The following is a 27,170-nucleotide window of genomic DNA, read 5'->3' on the forward strand; positions in this document are numbered from 1 at the left end:
TCTCACAGAGAGCTGATGAGCAAAATAACTCAGGGAAAATGCTCAGTAGATGGTGATAGAGTGAATGTACTTTTTGCCTGTTCAGTTAGAAATAACCACAGACCAAAACTGCATCTGTGAAGTAACCACAGATAAGAAATTAAGAGTGAAGGCTAATCCAGACTGCTTCAAAAAAGAATGACAAATAAAGTACACCCACTTTGCACGTTTGTAATACCAGGTTCATATTACTGATTGCATAATGAAGGATGCATTCTGCCAGGAAACAGTTTTCCTTTGGTACTGAGCTGCAACTGCATGTTGAGCTTCCCACCTTTGGGATGCAATGAGATTCTTGGTTCTTCATCAAATAGTAAAATTAGCTTGAGCATGATGCAGAAGCTATTAATGCTTCTTGAAATCTTAACAGAATGTTAGTTTTAAGATTTTCCGTTCTGTCATATTTATAAAATGATGATACAGATTTCTTTCATTCAGAATTTATACAACATTATTTTATTTATTTGCTGTACTCAATTACTAGTACTGTAAATTAAGTATTTTGTATATATTTTTGTTTTCTGGAACAGATTCCTTCAACTCCTTTGGTTCCCAACCCATATTTGGGAACCAACAAAGCTTCTAACTTTTTGCCATCCACTGTTTATTGGAAATGCAGTTCTTCGCTAAAAAACAAACCAAACAACCTCATTTCTGTGTGGAATTTCTTCCCTTTTATTATTGTACAGTATTTGTTGACAAATACTGAGTTTTAAGGGTCATTTTTAAATTTACTGTGCTGTTTCTCCTGTAAGAAATTTTTTTAAAAGATCTGCTATTTATTAACCTTTCTTCTCTTCCACTAAGGCTTGCAACTGTAGCAGCGCTGGTTCAGCCAGTCTCCAGTGCGATGTGTTGACAGGCCAATGCCAGTGCAAAACTGAATTTGGAGGACGAGACTGTTCCAGGTGTGCCTTGGGCTACAGGGACTACCCGGACTGTGTTGCCTGTGACTGTGATTGGAGTGGAACCAAAGCAGAGACGTGTAATGGCACTGAAGGAGTTTGTGGTTGTGAAGAAGAAACCGGTGTCTGCACCTGCAAGGTACCGAGTCATACTGCCCCTTCTAGGAAAGCATTAGTGCTTTCTAGACATTGATTGCATTGAAGTCAGGGAAGATACAGGGCTGAAAGGACTTCAAAAGGCAATCTCCATAATTTATGAGTACACCTAGATCATTGCTAAAGAATTTCCTGTGACAGATCTTACTATTAGTCAGGAAAAATTCAAAACCATTGAAGTTTTTCTGTTTGTACACATTTGGTTTTATTAGGTAAGGGAACAACACATGAGTTCAGATGATGCAGCCTGCTTTTTTGAAAATTCAAATTATAATAGTAGGAAGAAACCAATAAATATGAATGGGAGAATCTCAGTGTTTTTTGAAATACGTTTATGTTGCGAGTTCGAATTAATTTTCTTTGCTGGAACCAAAGACAGTGCTTAAGAATAACTCAGATATATTGCTAATAGTGAACTCTGATATACTTGTATATAGGGGAGGAAACATTAAAAACACATATATGGATTTTTCTGAAAAGATGGGAATCAGTTTTTGAAATACTGAGTGATAGAAAACTTATTTCAAGACAACAAATTTATGCCTTCATAGTGTCTGTCCAATCTCTGGTTAAAGGTACCATTGGGCAATGACTGTAGTTTTGGGTGTTTCTTGAGGTTCAGCTCACCAATTGGGAATTGAGTGCAAAAACAGACACTTGGGAATAGATCCCTTGATTCCTATTCATACTGAGCAGTTTATTTGGCTTTTAGAGCTCATTTTCCAGATGCAAATTTGGGAGGAAATTCTGTCTTGAGTTGAAAGACATAGCTGCTAATTTTTGATAGACAGTCAAATATATGAGCTTAACTCAAATGTTCTGTAGTTGTTTGTGGGGAGTTTTGTGTGCATGTTTTTTGGTTTGTTTTTTTTTCTTTTTTTTAAGAAAGAAAGCAAAACAGCATTGGAAGATAAAGAAAAAAGTAATGTATTGCACAGTAAAACAGATTGCATAGAATAATTGATATTCTGCTATGTAGTTAATGTAACAACTAGTTTTTCTTCAAAAAATAATAATCTTTCATTTAGATAGCAAGGCATTATGAGTGTACTGTTACTTTTTTTTTTTTTAAATATCCTCCAGGAAAATGTTTTTGGTCTACAATGCAGTGAGTGTAAACCTGGTACTTTTGGTCTGTCTGCTAACAATGCACTAGGATGTACTCCATGCTTCTGTTTTGGGTTGTCCACATCTTGTTCAGAACTAGAAGACCATGTGAGAATCCCTGTAAGTAAAGCAATACAATCACACAGAGACAATTTGCTGTTATCCTCATGTTAGGTACCATGCCGGTGTGCACATTTAATGGACCAGGCTGAGTGTCCTGACTGGCTTATGGGGTCAGTGTCACAGGTCCGAACAGAAAAGAAAGCAAGTGGTAAATGGTCATATTCTTATTTCTGGAACCTTGTGTTTCCCTCTTCACTTCTTAAAAAAGTAAATATCAAGCGTGTTTTCCAGTTTTTTGGGTTGGGCATTTATTACTCTTAAGATGGACTATTGACTGTTTCAAAGCAGCTAAAATTGTTAACAGGATATTTGTTGAATGAATCTTTTGCTCTTTGTGTTGCAGATAACATTAACTCCAAATCAGGCTATTCTGCACATAGTAGCTCAAAGTAACCTGACTGGAACAGTGGAAGGAGTATTTTCACAATTTCCTGATGTTTTATTGGATGCTGCCATAGTCAGAAAATACTTAAATACAGAAACATTTTACTGGAAGTTGCCAGAGCAGTTTCAGGGAGACCAGGTAAGAACGTTACATAATTGGAATGCTTTGTAGATAACCTTGTTGTCTGATAGACACTCCTTTACTTTGGAATAGTAACTTTATCTTCATAACATATTTCTATGTTAGTTCTATTCTTGTAGGTCATAATATTGTAATTATTCAGTGATAGAACTCACATATAGCAAGCACAAACAATATATTTACATTACCCTTTCCTACCAAGATTTTGCTTGACCCTGTAAATTGGTAACACCCATATTTAATTACTTCACAGATTCTGTGGGGGGGAAACAATGATATATTTGGTGTCATTTTAGAAACATAAAAAAAATTTCAACCTTGATGCTAGAATGAGTATATAGATCATGCAATCTCTGTTGCTTACGATTTGAATGTAAATTGAGCGCTCACCTTGAGAGGTTCTAGGTAAAGAAACTAAGACTGCTTTTTAGAAATATGTATTTAACCTTGGTGGAAAAGCCACTGAGTTTAAGTCAATTTTCATGTTTTATTGCCAATTCTTCAATGGACTGGCAGTTTTCCAGTCTACAGATGATTTTAAGATATTTTCAACTTGTAGCTCAGACCTTAGAATAAATAACAGTAATAATTTTTAATCCAAACAGCTCATGGCCTATGGAGGGAAGCTGAGATATACTGTTGCCTTTTATGCTTTGGATGGCTTTGGAACCTCAAATTTTGAGCCACAGATTCTAATGAAAGGAGGTCACACCAGCAAGCTGGTCATCTATGTCGACATCCCTTCTCCAGAAAATGGAATAAGAACTGACAAGGAAGTAGAAATGAAGGAGGTGAGCCAAAACACAGCAGGAACACAGCATTACCTTGAAGTAAACATGAATGTTCCTGGTTTTAATAATAAATAAATAATAATAATAAATGTGTTATCTTTCCCTAGGATTCTTGGAAGTATTTTAACTCTGTGTCTGATGAGCCTGTCTTACGTTCTGACTTCATGTCTGTGCTCAGCAATGTTGAATACATCCTTATCAAGGCAGCTTATGGCCAAGGATTACAGCAAAGCAGGTAAAGCAACCTCTGACTGCATTTATTTATTGTATTGCATTTACTGTAATTTAATTTACAAATAGCCCCAACTGAGCTGTACAGTAAAGACTTACCTCAGAGAAATTTACAATTTCCTATTTATGACTTCTGCTCTTCCTCTGACAAATAAAAATTATGACTTTTAATTGCAGCAAAATCCCTTTTGAATTATATTTTGTGAAGCACTAAATGGCTCTGCTGTTTACTGTGATAGCAAAACACACAAAGGAGAACAGGCTGACGCACTGTTCTGCAGGACTGATGATATAGTTAAATAAGTTATATTTTCTAAAATATTCCTTTTCCATCTTATTTTTATGGATGTTGAATTTTCTGTTTCTTTTTTCAGTTGAATCATATGGTCCTCTGAGTTCTTGGGTTTACATCAATCTAGATGTCTCCTGTAGCTTGAAACACTCTGAGCAATGGCAATAAAATAGTCCTACCTCAGAATAGTAGTATTTTATTACCATTTTGTCCAGAACTGTTACTAATGTGAGGGAGGGGATAAGATAAGATCTGTCAATCTGGAAACAAACAAGACAAGCAAAGGTGCATCCAATGAAAACCCAATGTCTCTATGTCTTCACAGCTCTGAAGAAGTCTGATTCTACCTCCAGATTTTGTGTTATTTTTGATTCACATGCCCTCAGTTTTGGACAGAGCTTTTTGTTAGCTCTGTCCAAAATTGTGGCGCAAGACAAATGTAGTTGTCTAATATTTCTGATAATGAAGAATTACATATGCTTGCATGGTGGGTTTGGGAAGTTTTCCAGACTGAGAGGGGAGGGATCAGCTTTTATTACTTTTAACAATTTCTGATGTGTTTGGTTGTAGATTCTTTAATTCCATAAATAAGTAAAAAAATCTTCAGGTTTTGAGATGTTTGCATGGGACATTATGGAAGATTATGTATTGTAGCCCTGACCTTGAAGCCTGAAAATGTTTTTGGATCTTGTTTTCATGCCTCCTAAGATGTTCATACTCTCTTATGCATTTATCTTGTAGAATTGCAAATATCTCAATGGAAATTGCAGTCAGGTTTGAAGAAATGCATCTAGGCAGACCTCCAGCTCATCTTGTAGAGCAATGTAGGTGTCCTGCTGGTTACACTGGATTGTCCTGCCAGGTACTGAACCCTTGAATCTTTTTTGTATGTCTAATAGTGTGAAAAAAAAATAAAATAAAAAAAACACCAAAAAACCCCACCTTTATTGCTTTTAAAAATTGTTGTTGCCTTTGATAGTTGTGATAATTTCTTTAAAATTTTATTTTACTCCCCATACAACTAGAGCTGTGCTCCAGGATACTACAGGGGAAGGCATACAGAACTCAATGTAAGAGAGCCTCACACTCTGATAGCACCTTGTGTGCCATGTCAGTGCAACAACCACAGTGAAACCTGTGATCCTGACACTGGGAAGTGCTTGGTATGAACATCTTACACATTCTTCTATTGATTTCACTTGAGTGAAATAGCAGTGACCTGTCCAAGGAGTTTTTAGGAGAAGTATACAGCTGTACTACTTGGATAAAATGTGATTTTTTTCCCCCCCCTACAACTCTGAAAAATGGCAAATCTGAATAGTTTCCCTTATGGTCCATTCAGTAAAATTAGCAAGATTTTGGGGCATTAACATACTCAAAATCATTATTTTAGTTTTAATTTAAATTTTAATATTATTTCTATATTGGTTGAATTTGTCTATTTTTCTGTGAGACTTTTTGGGCTTCTGGACAAGGTCTGCTTAGGCACACAAAGAAAAAAAAATAAAGGATGCAGTAAGCCATACTGCACCACAGACTTAAATCAAAGATAAATTCTTTCTCAGGAAGAGAATCCTCTGGGCAGCTTTAAATGAGGCTTTTTTTTTTTTTTTAAGCACAGAGACTACAGTATTGTAGGAATATGCCTCAGCTAAGTTGATTTGCTCACTTTTCTCATTTTATCCCAAAGGTTGCAAAGAGGGGTCACATATGACTAACACATTTCCTCTCTCTTATGGTCTGACAGGCTATGGACAGCAAATTCTCAGCTAACCAAATAAGACATATTAAATCCATTCCCTGGCATTGCTTAGTATTTTTTTCCAATTATTTTCCCCCAGCAGCTTTATTTTTCCAGCGGTGACTGGGTTAGTTCAAAGTCAACTTCTGCTGAATTCGTTCTTGAAGTTAGTTTTTAAGTGAGTTTCCTTAGTCCTTCAGGCTTTTCTAAGCCATTCTTTTGCTTTCGGGTTTTTACAAAAGTATGTATCTCATGAGTAAGAACTAAGGTTCTCACTTTTGCAAGGCTAAGATGCATAGGTCTTTCACAGAGGTGAATATTCATCATTCTTCCTCTTAGTTTCTTGTTGAGGGTTAGCAAGTCATCTGTGTTTTGGGATTACTGCTCAGATATTTCCAGCTGAGTGGTGTAGGCAAGAGAGTTGTTTTTCACCTGACTGCTGCTCCCTTAAAATAGGAGGTTGCATTGCTACTGTTTACCTCACCAACCAACCTAAAATACTCACCAGCAGGCATATGAAATACAGAATAAGAAAAAAGAAAGGTTAAAAGAAAAAAAAGTGGGGGGGAAGCAGAAAAATATTTTTGTTCACTTGGGAGACTAGTCAGTTAAATTGTTTATAATACCAATTTAGTGTTTTAATATTAACAGCACTGGTTTTTGATAAGTGCTCTTGACAAATAAAATGCAGTGTCTGCTAATCCTAACTGGGGATAGTCCTCATCATTTGCTGAAATACTGAAACAGAAAAGCTAGGTATTCTGTTTAATTTGTCCTTTTTGTTTGTTTGTTTCTTTTGTTTGGATTTTTTGTTTTGGGGTTTTTTTAGGATTTCTTGTTTTGTACTGTGATGTCCTGACCTGAATTGATTAATAGTAGCAAAAATACATAGACTTTATGGAAATTTAAAAAAGAAATTAGGTCAGCCTGCCTGAAGGGGCATTCACATAAGAGAAAATATGCTGGCATTCTGCTTGCATAAAAAGTTTTTTCACTCAGAGAATTTTGACCAGGGAGTAGTGACATGCAGAGATCATTGTCAGAATCTGTACACATGTATTGATAAAGTAGATAAAGTTATTCCTGTTGTTTCTTGTTGTTTTAAACCATCTGAATTTTTTGTCTCAGAACTGCAGAGATAACACAGTTGGTGATTACTGCAGTGCTTGTGCCCCAGGCTACTACGGGAAAGTAACTGGATCTGCCAGTGACTGCTCTCCTTGTGCCTGTCCCAGAGCCAACCCTGTCAGGTAACCAGGACTTACTAAATCCAGTGCACATTTTACCATTCCCATTTCTTGTGTTGTTTGTCCAACCTCCTACTCCTTCTGCTCCTCCTACACTATGGCAGTAGGGGTTGGTTACTGTTAGATGTTCTTAATTTTTATACATTTGAATGCTGCCTATTCTTATTTAGTAAATGGAGCTTGCATTCTGAGCTGTATTAGTATGAAACTGAACTGAACTGTATGAAATTTTAAAATAAAAAGATTAGGTGTTAGATGAGTAATTTTTTTCTCTAAGACTATAACAGACACATAGACTGTTTTATTGATAGTTGACTAAGTTCCTGTGACATTGTTTAGTATCAAATGTGAGTCTCCTTCTTCATTCAGAGAACACTACTTTTGTATTTACAAAGATTCAAGCCATCCCCACTCAATGCAGGAACTTTTCATGAGATCAGTCCATGGGGAAGAACAAACACTCTTTTGTCTGAAATTTATACATCTGCTTGTTTGGTAGAGGAACAGTTAACATTGTATTTTGAAAGACAAAATGCTGAACAGGCTGGTTTTTTTCAGAAGCTTAAGAAGCATATTTGTTGTTTGCTTTTGTATAATTGAGTCAGAATGAGAGTCTAGCAATTCTGGCGTCTTCATGCCAGCCTCAGTTAAATACATGCATTAGCCATGTCATGCAGCATCCATTTTACATTGTCTTACCTTTTCAAAGGAAGGCCATAATGGGCTCTAGCATGTTCTGCAGTAATGGAGCTGCATTGGGCAACCAAACTTAACTAATTTAAAGTACAAATTCAAGAGAAATGCAATCAGATTAAACAGAAGGTGCTGTTGCTTACAGTATTTAACCCGTGGCTGAAGGTGTTATCTGTCTTTGTATGGTATTACATGATAGCAGGTATTTGTTTATCCTTCCCCTAGTTTTAGTCCCACTTGTGTCCTGAAAGGTGCTCATGATTACCACTGTGATGCCTGTCTCCCAGGATATGAAGGACAGTACTGTGAAAGGTGAGTTACATATGATGTTCCAATTGATTCCCAACTCCCCAGAACAGTTTGGTTAATATGAGCCATATGTGCACTCCGATTATTCAGTGTTCATAAATAAGTGTATAAATGAGCGCTCAAGGACTTGGAGTGATTTGCTAGTTTCTGTTGAACTATTAATAACAACCCCAAGCTGTCAGTACATGTAGCATCTGATGTCATGATGAATACTCCATGATGTTCAGTGTGCCATTCCTCCCTGTAGGTGCTCCCCTGGCTACTACGGTGCCCCCCAGCTCCCTGGTGGCAGCTGCCGTGTGTGCCAGTGCAATCCGGGCGGTTCCGTTCATGGGAATTGCGACAGTGCCACCGGGCAGTGCCTCTGCAAGCCGGGGGTGACGGGACAGCTCTGCCAGGAGTGTGAGCCCAGGCACCTTCTGCTGGAGGACGAGTGTGTCTGTAGGTGCTTTTTAAATTGGTGCTTTCCCAAGGGGCTGTGGTCTGCTCCAGTGGTATTTATGTGCACATGGTTATTCCTTGGATGGGTTTATGATGTCAGGCCCTGTTCTTTCTGTGAAGGAAGGAAACCCTAACAACTTATTATTTCTGTAAAACAGAGAGGTCTGGAGAAGGTGTTCTCTGGAGGTCTCGTCCAACCTCAGCCATTCTGTGAACGCAGAGGAAACTACAGTAGAGATCATAACATCAGCCAAGCAGTTAAACTGCCTTAAACAAGTTTAAGGAAAGATAATTTCAAGAATTTTGCTGACCATATAATATTTATTGAAAAATCCTGAATTCCTATGTCATTGACCCTTTGGATGTGAGGTTCCTGTAATAATGCTTTTGGAATTGTGCCAGGTTTATAGGCATTCTCCACCAATAATAAGTCATATTCCCCCAATAATTACTCTTATAATTCTTTATGGGAGTGTAAGTAGCAGAAAGGCACATCTAGTACAGCAATCTGCTTAATCTGCTTCTGTAATGAATCGGGATTTAGAACTCTGGTTTTATTTTGTATAAATAAGAAAAAAATCTGAGAAACAAATGGAATTACAGGACTGTAGGCTTGAATTTCCTGTCTGCCATACCTGTTTGACTGAGTGGCTTCAACATGGATTTATTGCAAAAAAGCTAAATAGGCTCAATAAGCTTATAATGCAGCAAGCAGCTCAATAGTTAGCAGGACCAGTAGGGCTCTAATGTGTGCTAACCTAAGGAGAGTGTGTTTGGAATAAGTTCACTCTTGGGCAAGAAGGGAAAGGCAAGACTACAAATCTGTACATTCAGAGTTATTATACTTTATCGCTTCTAACTCAGAAGATGAAGGCACATACTGTCTAAATCAAAAGTGCAGTATTTTTTGCCTTCATTTTAATAATAATACTGCTTCCTTAAATTTTTTACTTAGCTTGTGATGACAACTGCACAGGAGTTTTATTAAACAGTTTGGACAATCTCGATGAGGCCATGCTTTCAGTGAACCTCACTGGCATTGACCGTGTGCCCTATGGGATATTGTCAGAGTTGGAGAATGCAACACAACATCTGAAGGTAAATGAACACATCAACAGCAGAAATATTCAGTCACTTTTAAAGCAAAACTTGCAGCCACCTACAGGTGCTAGTAATTTGACAGAAGGCCTCCTGAAGTTCATATCTTGACTATGTGTAAGTGATTAAGGCCAGATTAAGACCATTATGTTTGCTGTTGAAATATATAGGCAGCCAAATAAGGTATAAGTTTCTTTTCATCTGTTGCACTGGCATTTAAATAAATGGATTGATATATTTTTCAATCACCAATTGAATTTCTGAATGTGCTGTATGTATGTGCTTTGTGTAGATTATATGCCTTCTTAAGTCTGGCTAGCAAGGGGATTAACTTTCAGTGGTGAAATAAAAACAGCAGGCCAGGTCTTCTCCCTTTTTGGTCCCTTTGCTAAAGAGTTGCCAAGGCATAGATTTAGGGGGTGTTTCCCTAGAGTTCCCTGGGTCCTTCCCTGGATTGATGTACTGCTTTTCCTTTGCAAGGGTGCTTGGAGTGCAGCAGTTTGCTTTCTTTTTGGCTGTGTGGCAGTCCAAGTGCTTTACTCAATCCTTCATCTCAGGACACTAAAGTCAGGTGGAATGTTTCAGTGTTGGACACTTTCAGACTGCTTGGGGCTAACTTCCCTTCAGCTCCTCCCCACTTTAAACAAAGCATGAAATACCACTTTTTGTGACTGCAGAAGGTCATTTATTGTTTCTGAGGAATAGGTTCATGTGGCCTCTGCACAAAAACAGAGATAAACAGGAACCTCCCTTTTTCATGACTACTAAAAATAAGCACACTTCTTGGTGTCTTCTCAGTAATAGTCAAGCAGAAAAGCTCTGAGTTGGAAACAAAGCTATCTTCTTTGTATTTCACTGTATCACAAGAAAATCAAAATAATGTGAGCCTTTTTGCACTGTCAAATTCAGCAAATTAAAATATTGAATTATAATTTCTTCTGTTTAAGATATAAGGCAGAATGAGTTCCAATCAGTGTACTTCTAAATGTTAATAGTTACAATAATTGATGGCAAACTTGATTAAATTACATGTTTATGCTTCAGCAGAGGTACTCTTATCCTTTAATTTTAGTTGTTAACCTTTTAGTTTGAGAGCTTCGGTTATGCCTCCCTTCCCATATATCCTAAGCATAAATGTACTGAACTATTGTAATACTTCAAGGATTCACTTGCTTTCTATAATTAGTTTGTGTTTGTTTGCTCCTGCACCATCATCTTTTACTTGGAAACATTATTCATATGTAGTTTTTATTGAGCACTATATTGCAAAGAAAAGTCAAATCTTAGGTAAAAATAAGGGCAGTTTAAGTTTCTATTTACTTCTTAAGTAAGTTTAGCTTTCCTAACTGTAGTAAGTTTGTAGTAAGTTCACCTTAAGTAGTTAAGTAAGCTTCTACTTACTTCTTACTTTTTAAGTTTTAGTATATACATTTTTTCAATATTAAAATTAACTCAAAGCCAGATGTCACTGTATTAGAAGTGGGGTGCTTAAAGTGATATAAAACTTCTTGTGACTCATGTAATTTCATTTATTTGGGCCATGGTGTTTTTTAAACAACTGAATTGTGTGGGTAAGTTGATAGTCTTGAAATTTTTCTCTGTTTGGAAGAAGGTATTCCCCTTTTTCTGGACATTTAAAGATTATGTTGCCTTTTACCTTGTACCAAAGAAACTGTGGCAGGAGGCCAGAAAATCCCCAAGGTTATTTCTGTGAATTACAGATCTTCCCTGAAGGGCTGTCCCCTCACTGTGTTGCCTCTGCCTCATGCTGGCAGCTCAGGAACTTGACTACTTCCTCTGTTTTGTACCTTTCTGTGGGTCCTTTGGTAATGACAACATTATCAAATCAGATTGTCCATTGGAAGACTTCAGTAGTTCTGTTTTTCTAGTTAAGGCCTCCTGCTTTACTCCTCCTGATACACCTAACTTTGTTGCTGTCCTGTCCTGCTTTTTTGAACTAGGCTTTTAAAGAAATCTGCTGGGCTTTAAGGCTCAAGAGCTTTAGCTTTCACTTGTTTTTCATGCTGAGGACAAGACTTTGAAATTTCCATTTGACACAAGGCTGGATACTCTTGTGTATTACTTTTTAAAAAATTTGGATTTTACTTATATGTGTGTGTGTGTGTATATATATATATATATATATATATATATGTAACTTATTATTGTATTTACAATGATTGGCTCTAAACCATCTAAAATCTAAAAATAACCTTTGCTAGACTTGCTCTCCCTGTAAGAGATGCCCTGTCTTTGCATCTTCAGAGAAGTGGTATTCTGTTGCAGGCCTTGACTGTATCAAATATAATAGATTTGGGTACAATGAACCTATTTATTGCTGTATGGAGCAGGTTTGAGGTGACCTTGAAGGCAAATACAGCCTATTATTCTTTCTCATTGACAAAGGGACCCACAGGACTGCTGATCTCCAGGGTCATCTTCACAGATACACCCTAGTGCAGCTGTTCTGATAGGACCGGCTGCTGAAATGATAGCAGCTGTAGGACTGGATGAAATATTTAATTTGAAGAGCCTTGTAACTCCTCAAAATAGTTTATTTGGGCAGCTCAGACTGTGGAGAAATTGAGAATCAGGAATGCAGAACTGCTGCTTCCTTCCTTTTTACTCAATTAAAAATACAACCTGGCTGGATTCTTGCTTATTTAAAGAAATGGTACACTGTGTTGCATGAACTGTATGTATGTAATTGCTTTGTCATCTGGTGTGCTTTGAAAATCAGTCCTTTCAAACATATAAATAATCTAAATAGTGTGCATAATTATTTTCTTCCCAACTTTTCTGGACCCACAACAAAGTCTTCAAATTACAATGTGCTATCACTTCTCATTTCTTATAGAGGTCTATAATTCCTAGAGAAGACCCAACTTACTCGTTAGATACAGCAAAAGAAAATCTTTTGAATTTATCAGGTGGAATTGATTACCTGCATGAAGAGGTAGGTGCTGGCTTCTTTATTCTTAGCCTATCTGGAGAAATCATTTGAGATTTCATAGCATAATAGTGCAATGCTAGAGACTTGTTCAGAAATCATCCAAAATCTGTAGAGCTCATTGAAAGAATTCAGTCTGTACTGTAGTCTTCCTGAAAAGGGGAGTTAATTGCTTTGTAGAAATCTTCTGCAAATGATAGTGGTTTATGATATTGTCCAGGAGATTTACATAGTTTCTGTTAAAGTTAAAAGTTTTTTAGTACTGTGTTCATTTAATTTCCTAAAACTGGAGAGAGCGAATTATTTTCTTCTCATTGGTTTTCATATGTGGAGCTAATTAAAAGTTCTGTCATAGCTGAATATTCACCAAAAAGTCCTTGATACCCATAGTATTATGTTTAAAATGGTCTCAGGAGAAATAAATCTGCTAAAGTCTCACAGGAAAGATAGATAACATCTGTATTCTTTATCCAGTCTTAACAGAAGAATAATTATAGGTAGGAAATAGACCATAGTACTTCAGCCATTAGATCTCATTTGCTTACCAAATGTTCTTATAATTTTCTGGCCATATATAGACAATCTAACCAGGTGCTTCCACTGAATGCTATTATTGTATTGCATTAATATTGATGTATCCAGAACTGTGATTTTCTTAACAAACATTAGTTGTAGCTAAAAAATTATATAATATTTACTTAGTAAAGAAATAGCTTTGCTAATTATCAGCTTACTGATTATGGAAATAATTGATAACTCTGATCTGAGACTCTGGAACTTTAAACACAATTAAGGCATCTGCAAGGATGGAAGCACCAGAGATTCGTAAAGCAGTTAGGTTTACCTTACCAAAAAGCATTGTTTCCTTAAACTAAAATATTCTCAGTATTAAGAAAATAAGCGTAAAACCATAGTCAAGAGTCAGGAATTAATCTTTGGTACAATGGAGTTTTAGGAGAACTGTGAAATATCATCTCTGATTTTATTCTAGACTACTAGATTTTTGAAAAAAGCTCAGCAACTTGACACAATGACTCAGAAAACCAGGAATAAAAGTCAAGAACTGACTGGCTTTATTGACACAGTGCATACAACCATCAAAGGTATCTTGTTTTTAAGATATTTCCATTTCTTTATAAAATTTAGTAAGGGTATGTCCCGTGCAACTCTTAAAGTCCTATCTACATGGAAAATGCTACAGTTTGCACCGGGGATTCAAATATGTTCCTTTTTTTAAATGGTATGACTAAATTTTTTATTCTCCTCCTCAGTACTTGCTGAAGTTGCTTTGTCACTAAATGAAACACTGGGCCTGGATCTGCCACTGTCAAATGCTACATCTCAGAGCCTGCAGGATGATATTTCTGCCCTTTTGGATGCATTGCGCAAGAAGGATTTTGCTCAGCAGCACCATAATGCTACCACAGTCCAAAAGTAAGCCTGTTGCACCAAAAACTTTATTTCACATATGTCTCTGCCATGCAACACTGCTTTTCTGAGGAGATACCTGGAGAAACATTTTGCCATAATAAGTGGCAGTATGATAGTTAGCCCAGGTGGAGCTATGTGAACTTTGCTTTGAAGTTACATGATTTGGTGATGCTTGGTCATCCCATGTGATACAAATCAATAATAAAGTCTTTTAGAAGTCTGTAAAATCAATAGTAAGGGCTGTTAACTTGGATGTGATACAAAATTCCCTTGCAATAAGTCAAAAGACTCACTGATTTCAGATTCTTTCAGATCTGACCCTAATACACATCTCTGTGTTGGTTTTGGCTGAAAACTCTCTCAGTCAATTACAAGCACAGGACACGTCAGGCCTGCATAAGGACATGACAATTGATTGTCACTGGAATATGTAACACAAAGATCTGCAAATAAAAGCATTTTTTTGAGCATTCTGAGCCATTACTTAGGATTGTATTCTGTTGTCTTGATTTGTCCCCTGTTGAAGGCTATTTTGAAATGGCTTTTATAGTCACTATTAGTGCTTATTGCCAGACTTGGCAAGATAAAAAAATTACTGTTACAAAAGTCAGCAAATCTTTTGTTCCACTTTCAGAAATACTAACTAATGCTATATCACACCAAAACATTAGGAATGTTAACATTGGCTTCAGGAACCAGGATTTAGACCAGAGTAGAATATTTCTGAAAATTTGACTTTTTTTTTTTATAAAGTGCTTTGGATTAAGCAGGATAGAGTGTTTGTGTTGGTAGCATGTCTCATTTTGTTCAGCAGACTCTTCTGCTGAATATAGAACTGTATAGAAACTATACAGACATGAAAATGGACCAGAAATGTACCATTTATTCTTATTAGGAACTACAAATATGTCTCCAAATGTGTTGTTCCATAGTAACAGCATGTTCTGACTTTCAACATCAACAGCTTTTGAGCTGTTATAGAAGGTGTTTGAAAATTAACTTTTTCAATTATAGTCTCTGTTGAAATTTCTGAAAGCCCTCTGATAAGGGCCCTTGACAGATCGAAGCAGAGAGCTAATAAGTTCTATAAGGTTGTTTGCTCTGCAGAATTTCTTAAGAAATGCAGCTGTAAATTCAAAAATTATTTAAATAAACAGCTTGCTAGTCTGTTTTTTAGAGAGTAGATGTTGCCACATGAGTCACAGTGGACTGAGTTTGTGATAATGTACTTTAGGCAGCATCTGTAACTGAGGTCTCCACACATTTGCCATGAAAGGCAAAGGCCCCAGACAATTTGGAATATAACGTTTTTACTCTATGCTGAAACAGAAGCCATTATTGACTTGTAAAATACTTTAGATCTTGTAATTTTTAAGGCTGTGGCTTCTGATTGAAGGGATTCTGAATTTTTTGTTTTAGGAAATACATGCAAATGCACATCTGCTATTCAGTAAGAAAGATGGAATGCATTTTGCTGTGTATAACTGTGAAATAAAGTAGGTTTCTTTCACTTTGGCTAAAGATCTATGTTATATGCACTCAGATTAACAAGGACAAACATTTATGTAAAAATACCATTTCAGGAGTTGCCATGTTCAGCATATGTGCTGAAATGAAGAGAAACGAAGGAATAGACTTCCAGGATAATTATAATTTCTGTTCCTTCAGTTCTGGAAAGTGTTCAAATGAAGATGCAAATATTCCCAAATAGAATGGCTGAAGCACTTAACAGCTGACAGATTTTGGAGAATTTAATATTTGCCTGATAATCTCTGTTGCTGACTAAAAATATAACTGCAGAGATTGTTCATATCAGTGTTCATTTTAATGAGTCTCTTTATTTCTATTTGATATTTAAACTTTTCTGGACTCTTGCATATATGTCTTTCAGTTCTGGTTACTTGTTTCTTTCCAGTGTCAATCCCTGTAAATGATGTTTTGGTCCTACATTCAAAATATAAATCACTACAATTAGGATATAGAGTACTCCCAGAGGAAAGTTTCACTGAGATTTTGATGTGGGTGGGTATGTCCCAAATCAAGTCCAAACAAAAGTGATTCATACTCACCCCTTTTCCCTCTAGTCCTTAGAAGCAAAGTTTATGAACTGTATTACTGTCCTCTCCCCAGGCAGTCATAATTTTGTGTGGTAAGATGAATAACTAAACCACCATGTATGCTATTCTAGAAAAAAATGGAAGACTTTAGCAGGAAGATGCATATAAATTAATTTCACATGACACCATTTTCTCCTTAAGAAATCCATGCCTAAGTTCCTCCTTTGCTGATTCTTTAAGCTCTGATTCCTCTCCTTTTTCAGAGCTGCAGAAAAGTTGTTGACCCAGGTTCAGAAAGAGTATCTCAAACCCCAGCAGGAAGTTGCTGAACTGATAATGAATGCCAGCCAATTCTTATCAAAGCAGAATAGCAGACTGCAGGATGCCCAGGACCTGGTGAACGAGGCGCTCGCTAACATCAATGAGACCCATCGCTTGTTTCCTCTCATCTCCAGCAACCTGGCAGAGTTAAATGTAAGATTGGACAGTCAGTGTTGCTGCATAAGAAATACCAAATATGTGATTGTGTTTAAAAAGCTGATGTTTTACATTTTTAAGCATATTTAAATGTTTTAATATATATGATACCTTAAAAATTTAAAGGAAACCAGACCCCTGTTTGAAAACCACAATATTATCTTATGTGAATTCATCAGTATAGCTGGCTTATCAGCCTGCTGTAAAACACTTGATTTATGCTATAGGACAAAAAGCTAAAAATAAAGGAAGGTGAAGAAGTCTTGACCATGCTCATTAAAGAAGGGGAGGTCCTACTGAGTGATGCTGCTGCTCTTACCCAAGATGTAGAGAACTCTACATTTGTAAGTCCTAAAGTTTTAACATCCTCTTAGAGACTCTTAAGTTTATTTTGCTAGTGAAACAAAAACAAAAAAAAAAGAGAAACATTTTTTTTTGCAGAATGTGGAAGTCCACCAGGATGGGTTGGTCCTGTGGAACGCCAAACTGAGGCATCATGTGGATGAGCTGGTGATGCAGATGTCTGTGAGAGGAGTACTTGACTTGGTATACAGAGCTGAGGAACATGCCACCCAGTTCCAAAGACTTGCAGATGCACTAGAGAGGTGATCAACTCAAGAATTACAAAATTATGAGGTTTACATTAGTGTCAGATTTAATACGTAGAGGCCTAACTCACTAAACTCATTCCCTGCCCATGTTTTGAAAACAGAAAATTTTGATTGGAGTAACATTAAGCAATTCTTGACCTCATCACTGCTAGATAAATTCAATAAAGCAAAATTTAATATAGATGAGATTTCAGATGCTTATAATTTCCTCCTAGAACCTGTGTCTGTACTTAGCTTTGAGTTTCAGATAGGGGCTTGTTTCTGTTCTGTTTAGGCAATATGATTTGTTTGTTCTAAGGGTCTTTATAAATTGAAAAAATTAACATAGGCAAAAGGGAACAAATTAGGAGAAAAAAATAGAGATGGAATGGAAAAAAGCAGAACGGCAACTAACAAAATAGAGAAAAGCCCCGTAATTGAAAACCTTTTAGCTTGGTCTTTCAGTTCAAAATAATGAATTGAAACCCCCTTATGCAACCTTGGGCAAGGTGTGCTTGTTTTCTTCAGAATGCATCATGTATTCTGGAAAGATGTGCATGTTGTAATTGAAGATATGGAACTCAGTGCTTGATTGAAAACAGGATTGCTTGTTAATTGTCTCTTCAGTGACCTTTCCAGAGTAAGAAATGTGACTCTGAACACAACTGCTGCTATCTACACTCACTCCAGTGTTAAAAGTGTGATTGAAAGAACAGAAAGTTTGGCAGATGATGCATCTAGAGTTGTGAATGGCCCCTTGGATTTAGTAAGTACCAATATTAGTACTTTAATTTATGTCTTCTCCTTTCTCATTTAGGAATATTTGTTCTAATTATTTCTGCACTTCCTGAAAACTTGAGTCTTCTTGATGGAGGCATGTCCTGGATGGCAGCCTGTTGTTTTTTTTTCACCAGCTAGTATGTACTGTATCCTGAATCACTACTCCAAGGCAGTAATGACACCACATCTCAAGTTCTGCTTACCTTGCTTTTCTCTCTGCCACAGTACCATTTTCCCTTTGTTTTGTTTGCTTTTTAATGTCTAATGCATGTTTAGCTGGACTGGACTTGATTCTGTGAGGATTTATATCAGACATTTGACATGTATTCCAGTAGAACTTAAATTCCCAAAACTCTAGTGCTCCCTTCCACCTTTGTAATTATTCAATTATCTCCTTATTTAACCTATCCCTCTTCCATTTCTCTCTGGGTATTCCCAACCACAGCTACTTTGCTTAGTAGAGGACATTTCACAACAAATGTATGTTTGCGTCTCATCTACCATCCCTCTGCCTTCAAAGATTATCTGATTGTTACTGAAACAGTAGGTTAGAAAGACCAGACCAGTTCCCAATCTGATCTTAACAGTTTCCTATAATTTTATTTCCTCCCTCACATCTCTTTGTCACTCACGTTATACCTGCACAAGCAAACATGTGAGAATGCATTTACATGACAGGGATCAAAATAATTGACATTGTTTTGTGAGCTTGTATGTTTTTATATAGCACTCTGTCTTATTAAACTGTCTACAGCATGAATCCTTCAAGGTGTTTTTCCAGTTTTTTTTCAGTAGGAGAAAGGTAAAAGAATGCCTCTAAGACTGTGATTTTGAAATATCTCACTTTAAATTGCTCAGGGCTGGAAATTTTGAATTAGGTCTGGAATTAGAATTTCCAAAAGAGAACACAATCACTAGCAGTATTGAAACTAAAATTTTGTAGGTTTTGTTTCATAGTCATCTTTTTTTTATTATTAAACACAAAGCCACTCAATGTCACATTCTTGAATAAAGGATAACAACTTGTATTATTTCTAATGGATGCTTAATAAGGTAATGAATAGAATATCTCATAAATAACAAGAATATTCAATAGCTTTATGTAGGTGTCTGCAAATACTTAAATGTTTTCAGTTGAATTTCTGTTTTGCATATGTGGCAACTTAATGTTTGTGTTTTTTAGCCAGAGGAGTCTTTCAGTCTTCTGGGAAAAGAAACTCTACTGCTTAGCTCCAAATTTCAAAATGAAGCTAAAAATCTGGAGAAAAAAAGTGATGGTCAGTTCCATAGAATTCATATTTCTGCCTCTGTTTCTTTTCTCCATTTTCTGTTTTGTGCTGCTTTTTTTTCTGTTTCTTTTTTTTTTTTTTAATGAGCATAAGCTAAGGTAAATATATACATATGACTATGTACATATTATCATGCAATTAAGATTAATGTTTTATGGGTTCTCATAGTATTTTCATTTTTTAGGTAAGAATAAAATTTTTCTCTGTAAACGTTTAAACATTTGGCCTGCACTATACCCCATTTACCTATAAGCAGTGCTTGCAGTGCCTGTTTTTCCAAACTTTATTAATTAAATCATTAGAGATCATGTACTAGACAAAGCATAATTCTTGAAAATTCCATTCATTTGTTTTTATTTAATAAATCATGGATGGCACAGGTATGTAAGACGACATGTTTAAATCCTAATCCTTTTTATTTGTTACTGCTGGACAGCTGAAATACAAAAAAAAAGCTGAAGTTCTTTGTCTCCATAAACTTTAAAATACTTTTGGTTTTTCTATTACTCCAAGGCAAGGCACTGAACCTTGATACTAGCAAGGCATTGAAGTCTACACCATGAAAATTCAAAAGCATCTTGAACAATGGCTTTGTGTAGGAGCAGAAGCCAACCCTAAGTTAAATTTTTGACAAAATTGGACAGAAAGGGAATGTTTCACCAAGATAAACCATAACTGTAAAATAGTGTTGTCTTGCAATACCGGTGGTTTACAAGTATGTATAAATTTTATGTAATTCAGATGGACAGAATTACCCTTTTTTGTTCCTTCTATTCTACATTTTTTAATTTCTAATGAGAGGATTCTGCAAGCAGATCACAAATATATAGGAAAAAAAGCCACTTCTTTGGCTCCTGTTAGATAACATAAAACATGAAGAACACTGTAAAAATATTAGAGTTCACAATCATGGAATAATTTTAATTTATAGCTGTTTCCTTGCTATATTTGTAGCCATTCAGTCTCATGAAATTGGCCAAAAAGGGTAGCTTTGAACAGAGCAGTGCCCACAGGAGCTTATCTATTTATACTGCATTCATTTTGCATTCCTGTTTATGAAATGCTCTTTCAGTTGAAAAAAAAAAAAAACCTCCATTGATGAAATAAATGAATACTTTGGTTTTGTGTGGGTTGTATGGTATTTGTTTATGTGTATGTTATTTCTTTCAACAGGACTTCTATTTGGATTGAATGGGTTGAACAAAAAGGTAGAAAAGATTCAGGAAAGTACAAATAAAATTGGCAACCAACTTAATGATTCTCTGTTGATACTCAGAGCATTGCGTAACAGTAAGTGAAATTTATATTGACATTCTCCTTATTACAGAACTCTCTAGTACAGTTGTAATAAAACCGTGTTCATTATCTGATTGCAGAAACCTAGCAATAATCTATACTGGAGACTTCATTTAGCCTCCTAAATATTTTACATTCTTTTAGTAAACCCATTAAACATAATTGGGTTATAATATAAGGTCTGTAGTCTGATTCACATTTCACATTGCTGTGAGTCAGGAGGGGCTCTGATAGAAATATAATTGCACTGATATGTAAGGAGAGTGAAGTTATAGAATGTTTAATCCCACATGCAGAGACATTTCATAGATTTCACTTTTCTGGCTTGTTTCAAAACTGTTTATATTAATCTATGAATTTTACAGCCTGCATGTAAATATTTTCTTGTTGTAAATGCAGACTTCATTTAATTGATTAAAATCTATTTTCTGTGCTTTTCTAAATTGAAAGAATTCCTCTTTTTTCTGTCATCATTTTGAATAAAGGCAAGACCTAAAGCTCATGGAAACTAATTGAGAAAATAACTTTAAAGTTGTGAATAAGAGGGTCCAAAATATTTAGTCTATCTAAATAATGTGTTTTAAGTTAGAAAAGCCACTGATAAATACTTCTTGCTAGGGCTGTTTGATTCTACTGTGAATCTGGATTAGAATGCTAACTTCAAAGCCTTAAAATACCTATTTTACAGTTCAGAGACCTAATTCATGCTAAAGGGTAATAGTAGTGATGATGTTACACTGGATATGAACAGCAGGGTGCTATCTATCATAAAGCTACACATTGAAAATTAAGTCATTAAAATCACAGGAGTGTTCTCCTTAACTCACAGTTTAACATTGTTTGCTTTCAGCTTTGTTGTTAAAATTCTTGAAGTTGTCTCTTTTTTTTTCCCTGATCAGAGATTGTTGCTGTGGCATTGCTCTCTGTGTAGAGAGTGGTGAAGGAGGATCCGTGGGGGTCTAACTCAGCCCTGTTTTGCCAGCTGCAGCCTCTTCCCTCTCTTGTGGGCAGAGGGTGTAAGGGGCAGGCTAAGACTGGGGGTGATGCACTCAGTATACAGGTGATTGTAGCCAAAAAAAGAGGGTGTAATACACAGACTTTCTGCCTCGCCAGCTTTGCATAGGATTCAAATCTTCAGTCTCAGACTAAAGTGTCTCTGGGAACCAACACTCATTTAGGGAACTTAAACACTAAGAGCCTGATGCATTCATACAAACTTCCTGATGAGATAGGGAGAATCAAGTTCCCCGAAGAAACAAAAAACTCTTATTATGACAGGAATGTAAGTGACAGCATTCCTAGTATTTTGACTATGTTTTTAGTTGCTGTTACAAAGCCAGGCATTTGTTAGTCACAAGAATGTATGAAAGTTTTGAATGTTTTTTAACCTTGGAACTGTGTTTCAGATACCAGGAGATACATGCTTGAAGTGAAAGAGCTGGCTGTGTCTGCAAACACCAGTGCTGTGGTGGATTTAAGTCACTTTGGGGAGTTCAGTCAAAAGCTAATGAATACATCTTCTACATTGTCCCAAGTTAATGACACTTTGAGGAAAACAAGTGAACTCATAACTGATTCATCAAAAGCTGGTAAGTTTGCTCTGTGGCAATGTCACTGCTAGCAGAAGCGGTATTAAAATTCAGTTTTAACGGGCATTAAATAAGAGTCTGATGGACTGAGAATTTATTCCTAATTCAGTAAAAATATGCTAACTTTTAAAAAAAGTCCTCTAGAGGATTCACATGGGATGTATATCCCTTACTGATGTTACAAGTTGCTGAAACCAAAATGATCACAAGCTGGCTAAGTATTTTAGCAATTTCAACCTACCTCAACATTTCTTTTATGTTTCCACAGCATTCACAGCTGAAAAACAAGTTAAAGAAGTTGAAGCACAAGCAAGTCTTTTATTGGATAGACTCAAACCTTTGAAAATGCTAGAGGAGAACCTGAACAGAAACCTGTCTGAAATTAAAGAACTTATCAGCCAGGCCCGCAAGCAGGCAGCATCTGTAAGTTCTATCATCCCAGATTTAACTGAATTTTCACTTTTGGCAGGGAGGTTGTTTGAGATAAGAAGCTTAAAATTTACTTTCCAGGTGCCTGGTTGTTGTTGCTGAGTCTCAGTGAAGTCCAAAGAGCACTGACTGATGCTAAAATCATAGTGGCAACATTTTAACAGCCAGCTAGTAATTTATCTGCTATTTCCTCCTGTTTCCTATAAAAATAATGAAACATAGTACGCCAGAGAACTGTCATGAGAGATTTTGATAAGAAAGAGACAAGCTGGAGGATGGTACTGCTATTCTCTTTAGAATGAGATGTTAATTTTTGAGGTTATTTAGAGATTGATCTGGGGTGCCCCATATGACATCGAATACCACTACAAACTTCTTGTCAAGAGTATTGATTCTATCAATAAGTTTGCCATCTGTGGCCTGTCATGTCCATATGTTCTTTGCAAGAAGCAGCTGAGTATCCAGAGTACCTTAAGACAGTGTACTTGTTTTTAAGTCTCTGCTTCTACCTTAAAGACAGCAAAAGTGAATCAACTATACTATGAATCTCATTAGACTGTGAGAGAAATATGAAAATTACTTTGCAATGAGTAATTTTTGGTATGCCTTGGACATACTTGTGGATATATTATTGTAAGGTTAAGAAAAAAAAGGCACTCAGTTCTTTCTGCAAATCTTCTTAATTATATGGTTATTGCTTCTCTGTCACAGTCTACTGAAGCTTAATGAATCCACTGCAAAAAAAAAAGAGAATGGTATTTTCTGAGGTGTCATAAGCCACAGAAGTTCCGGGCAAGGTGAAAAGAAGTGTTAGCAGAGTCCCTTTTTCCATTCTGGGGGGAATTTGTTCTGTTTGCGGGGGGGTGGTTTAAGGGTTTTGTTTTGTTTTGAGGGAGTTTGAGTTGTTAGTTTGTATTTTTGTTTGGTCTTTTTTGTTTGTTGGTTTGTTGGTAATTTTTTGCTACACAAGAGAAACTTTATGTATCTGTGTCCAGATACGCACATACACACACGTGTGCTGTATGCATTTAGTAGTTACAGGTATATTCCATGAAGTTAAAGGAATTAAGGTTTTTTTCTTACTAAGATGGATTTTCTGTCATTATACTACCAAGCTGCTGGAAGTTTGGTTGCATTTAGCTTAGATCAATTTTTCATCAGTTTACTAAACAGTGGTCTTAGGGATATGACAGTAGGAATATTATTTATTTAATCTTTAAAAAGTGGAAGTTGCCATATATTCACAAATGTATTTTTAATATTGTGTAAACTGTTACAAATTTGAAATAACTGGAATTGTTGCAGACAGTCTCCTTTTTTGTTTGTTAAAAAAAAATCTCTCTATATAGACTAGAAATGGTTTCCTTTACTTTAAAATGTTTTGAATTTCTGTATCTTTATTTTCTGATATTTTGACATGGCTTTCTGCAGCTATATGGTCTTCTGCCCCAAGACTTACTGTTATTTTCTGAGGTATTTGAATAGTTTGTTTACTGATTCAAATCTCCCAATTGAGTGAGTGTAGTGAGACAGATTTCATTCTTTTCTATTGTGAATCTCTTTATTATGAGATACCTAGAAGATTGGAAAAATGTAGCCCAGCCAGCAATACTTAGATTGCATGGAAGGATCTCAGCAAAAGGTTTGCATTTGTTGGTCAGAAGCTAAGTACATACTCCACAAAAGAGTGCTGTGTTCACTGAAATTTGTTTAGATTCTGTTTTCTTCTTTTCCCCCCAGATTAAAGTTGCAGTATCAGCAGACAGAGATTGCATTCGTGCCTATCAACCCCAAATTTCATCTACAAATTACAACACCTTAACACTCAATGTGAAAACTGCTGAACCAGATAACCTTCTTTTCTACTTGGGTAGCAATGGAAAGGTAAGTTTCTGGGGTACATTTACTGAAGGTGATGGTAGTCAAAAGTTTTAAATATGCTTTTTCTTTGCTTGTTTTTTTACCTTTGTTGGGGTCAGGATTGAAGGCACTTGAGACTATAGTTCACGTTCTGACTTAGGTGTTTATTGTTTCTTATCAGTGCTACAGCCTCACAACTGTGAGTTTTGTAGTCCTTCATTAGTAAGGCAAAAATGGCTAACTATCTCTTGTTACAAGGTCATTTAAGGCTAAACTATCTAATTAGAAATTATACTTAGATTATTTTCCCTTTTAACCTAATAACTGATCCCTCGATGCCCTCAATCTGGACTTTTTTGTTCAATTACAAAACATCACCCAAACCCATGAAGAAAAAGGAGGAAGAAGGTAAAGAAGAACAACTTGTCTCTGCCTTAAAACCTCCATCTTGCTTCATATTTATTTCTATATTCTAAAACCCCAAACTCTAAGTTTTCTACTCTGTGATATTATACACTTCTAAGTAACTACACACTTGTAATTTTAGTGCTGTCAATCAATTTTGGAAACTTTCTCCACAGCCTCAGGTCAAATACAGTGTTCTCTTGCAAGTCTGTGCCTTTCAGCATGGAAAGTTTAAAATTCTCAGCATCTAGGGTTCCAACATTTCCTACTTGATTTCAAACTAAGTAACCAAGTGAGGCCCCTTGCAGAGAGACGTGTTCAATAGGGGTGGAAATATTTTCGTGCCTTAGATGATTTCAGAGATTTTCAAAGGTAGTCAATAGAAGCACCAGATTCCTTAGCTGCTGCCTCTTGGCCCTGTGCTGAAACTCCCCCTTCCTTTTCCTGTGTTGTGCATTAACTACATGGAGTGTAACACCCCCTGTGACACTTTCATATAGCATGCTGGAGTGCATCAGATGATTTGCTTGGTAACACAGCTAAAATTCTTGAAGCTGTCCCTCATGAGCATGGGGGACCCACTTGGAAGGGAGTGTGATGGCTCACTGTCGCATTGCTCTCTGCTTCATTCCCTGTGTAATCCCAAGAAATGCACAGCTGTAAATTCCTTGTGGCACACTATCATCGGATAGTACTTTTTCACAGACTGGTAAGTGTATGTGTGTATATATATATATAAATAAGACATTCAGCTACTTGCATATAACCTGAGAGAGTTTTGTCTCATTAGAGGTGAGTGAAAAGCCTGATTTTGCTAAATGTCAACTCCTGTAATCTGGGATGTGGGGACATGAATCTGGAAAGACTTTCTCAATGTTGCTGGTGAAAATATACATTTGATTCCATGAATTAGAATAGGCTCTGCTGTTTTTCAGACAGACTTCCTGGCAGTGGAGATGCGACGTGGTAAGGTAGCTCTTCTTTGGGATTTGGGCTCTGGACCAACAAGAGTGGAATATCCTGATTTCCAAATTGACAACAACAAATGGCACAGAATACATGCCACCAGGTAATTAAAATGAGAATGTCATAAGTGGTGTACACAAAGCCTCCACTGTTTGGATGATGTCCACTCATCATTTTCAGTTATGAGATTTTTCTTGTCCTTAGAAGTATGTATGTGTTGATTAGGCCTGGTGATGTCTAAGACTATTTATTTGTATTTGGCAGGTTTGGAAAAACAGGTACACTCAGCATAGAGGAGATGAACTCCAATCAGAAGCCTTCACCTAAATCTGGAACCTCTCTGGGGACAGCCAGCATATTGGATGTTAACAAGTCAACCCTAATGTTTATTGGAGGACTTGGAGGGCAAATCAAGGTTAAATTCTGAGATCAGCATTCTGTTAATTGTTTTGAACATGTTTGAGAAATACTTTTGCGTTAGAAGTAATTGCTTGATTTGGTTACTTCATTAAGAGATGCCAGGTACTCCAAGCACAAAGCAGAGATACTGTAAGGGTCTTCTTGGATCCTGAAGTTAATTTTCCCTGGAAATTTTTGCATAATGTTTAACCAGAGCAGTCTGTGTGCACATGTACCATGTACAGACATTATCAAATGGTTTTTGCTTCTTCCATGGCAATTTTATTCATGCCATGAGGGGTGTGTAAGTAGGTCAAGGACATAGTTATTTTACTTTTTTGATGTACTTATCTATCATTATTTCAATTATAATTGTTAATAGTTACATTAAAACATGTTGTTCTCCTATTATGATTTGTATCTAACAAAGTTGAAGTTCAAGCAAAACAACCAAGCAAAAATTTTTCTGCATAATTTTCAGAGTACTCAACATTAATTGTATTAATGAATTATTTATTTTCTTATAGAAATCACCTGCTGTTAAGGTGACCCATTTTAAAGGGTGCCTAGGAGAGGCATCCCTGAATGGCAAATCTATTGGTCTTTGGAACTACGTAGAAAGAGAGGGCAAGTGCAATGGCTGTTTTGGAAGGTATTTTGTCTCACTCTCTTTAGGTTTTTTCAACTTGTTTGGAGTAATTTACATTTGTAATATTATATTTTTGTGTTAACTAAGCATATGGAGCTCAGACAAATAGCAGTGTTTCACTGATTATTAACTTACAGTTCTGAGCACATTAATCTCAATATATCAGTGGTATCAAATAACTTCTTTGCCTGGAATTTCAATTTTTGAATCACTTTATCAGAGGAGTTTTATTGTTGCTCTCTATTCTGTGCATGGGAAGTAGGGACTACCAGTGAACCAAAATACTGTGGAATCTTTGTTTTTC

At 36.3% G+C, this 27,170-nt stretch overlaps 1 protein-coding gene across 1 annotated transcript in view; it reads left to right on the plus strand.

Annotated features, from left to right (window-relative positions):
• Window positions 1–27,170, plus strand: part of LAMA1 (laminin subunit alpha 1) — a 98,554-nt gene that overhangs the window by 55,847 nt on the left and 15,537 nt on the right. Inside the window, exons 24-49 of the mRNA XM_066546118.1 lie at window positions 847–1,083; window positions 2,184–2,327; window positions 2,674–2,853; window positions 3,462–3,647; window positions 3,755–3,882; window positions 4,912–5,032; window positions 5,196–5,333; window positions 7,040–7,161; window positions 8,077–8,163; window positions 8,408–8,601; window positions 9,557–9,699; window positions 12,557–12,655; window positions 13,641–13,752; window positions 13,921–14,083; window positions 16,401–16,611; window positions 16,842–16,958; window positions 17,056–17,219; window positions 17,832–17,970; window positions 19,168–19,261; window positions 20,447–20,563; window positions 21,976–22,158; window positions 22,427–22,581; window positions 24,328–24,471; window positions 25,788–25,921; window positions 26,083–26,233; window positions 26,745–26,869. Of these exons, the coding sequence (XP_066402215.1) occupies window positions 847–1,083; window positions 2,184–2,327; window positions 2,674–2,853; window positions 3,462–3,647; window positions 3,755–3,882; window positions 4,912–5,032; window positions 5,196–5,333; window positions 7,040–7,161; window positions 8,077–8,163; window positions 8,408–8,601; window positions 9,557–9,699; window positions 12,557–12,655; window positions 13,641–13,752; window positions 13,921–14,083; window positions 16,401–16,611; window positions 16,842–16,958; window positions 17,056–17,219; window positions 17,832–17,970; window positions 19,168–19,261; window positions 20,447–20,563; window positions 21,976–22,158; window positions 22,427–22,581; window positions 24,328–24,471; window positions 25,788–25,921; window positions 26,083–26,233; window positions 26,745–26,869 (3,788 nt within the window). The remainder of the gene's footprint in view (window positions 1–846; window positions 1,084–2,183; window positions 2,328–2,673; window positions 2,854–3,461; window positions 3,648–3,754; window positions 3,883–4,911; window positions 5,033–5,195; window positions 5,334–7,039; window positions 7,162–8,076; window positions 8,164–8,407; window positions 8,602–9,556; window positions 9,700–12,556; window positions 12,656–13,640; window positions 13,753–13,920; window positions 14,084–16,400; window positions 16,612–16,841; window positions 16,959–17,055; window positions 17,220–17,831; window positions 17,971–19,167; window positions 19,262–20,446; window positions 20,564–21,975; window positions 22,159–22,426; window positions 22,582–24,327; window positions 24,472–25,787; window positions 25,922–26,082; window positions 26,234–26,744; window positions 26,870–27,170) is intronic.

This window comes from Molothrus aeneus, chromosome 1 (genome assembly GCF_037042795.1).
Source record: "Molothrus aeneus isolate 106 chromosome 1, BPBGC_Maene_1.0, whole genome shotgun sequence".
NCBI classification, from domain to species: domain Eukaryota; kingdom Metazoa; phylum Chordata; class Aves; order Passeriformes; family Icteridae; genus Molothrus; species Molothrus aeneus.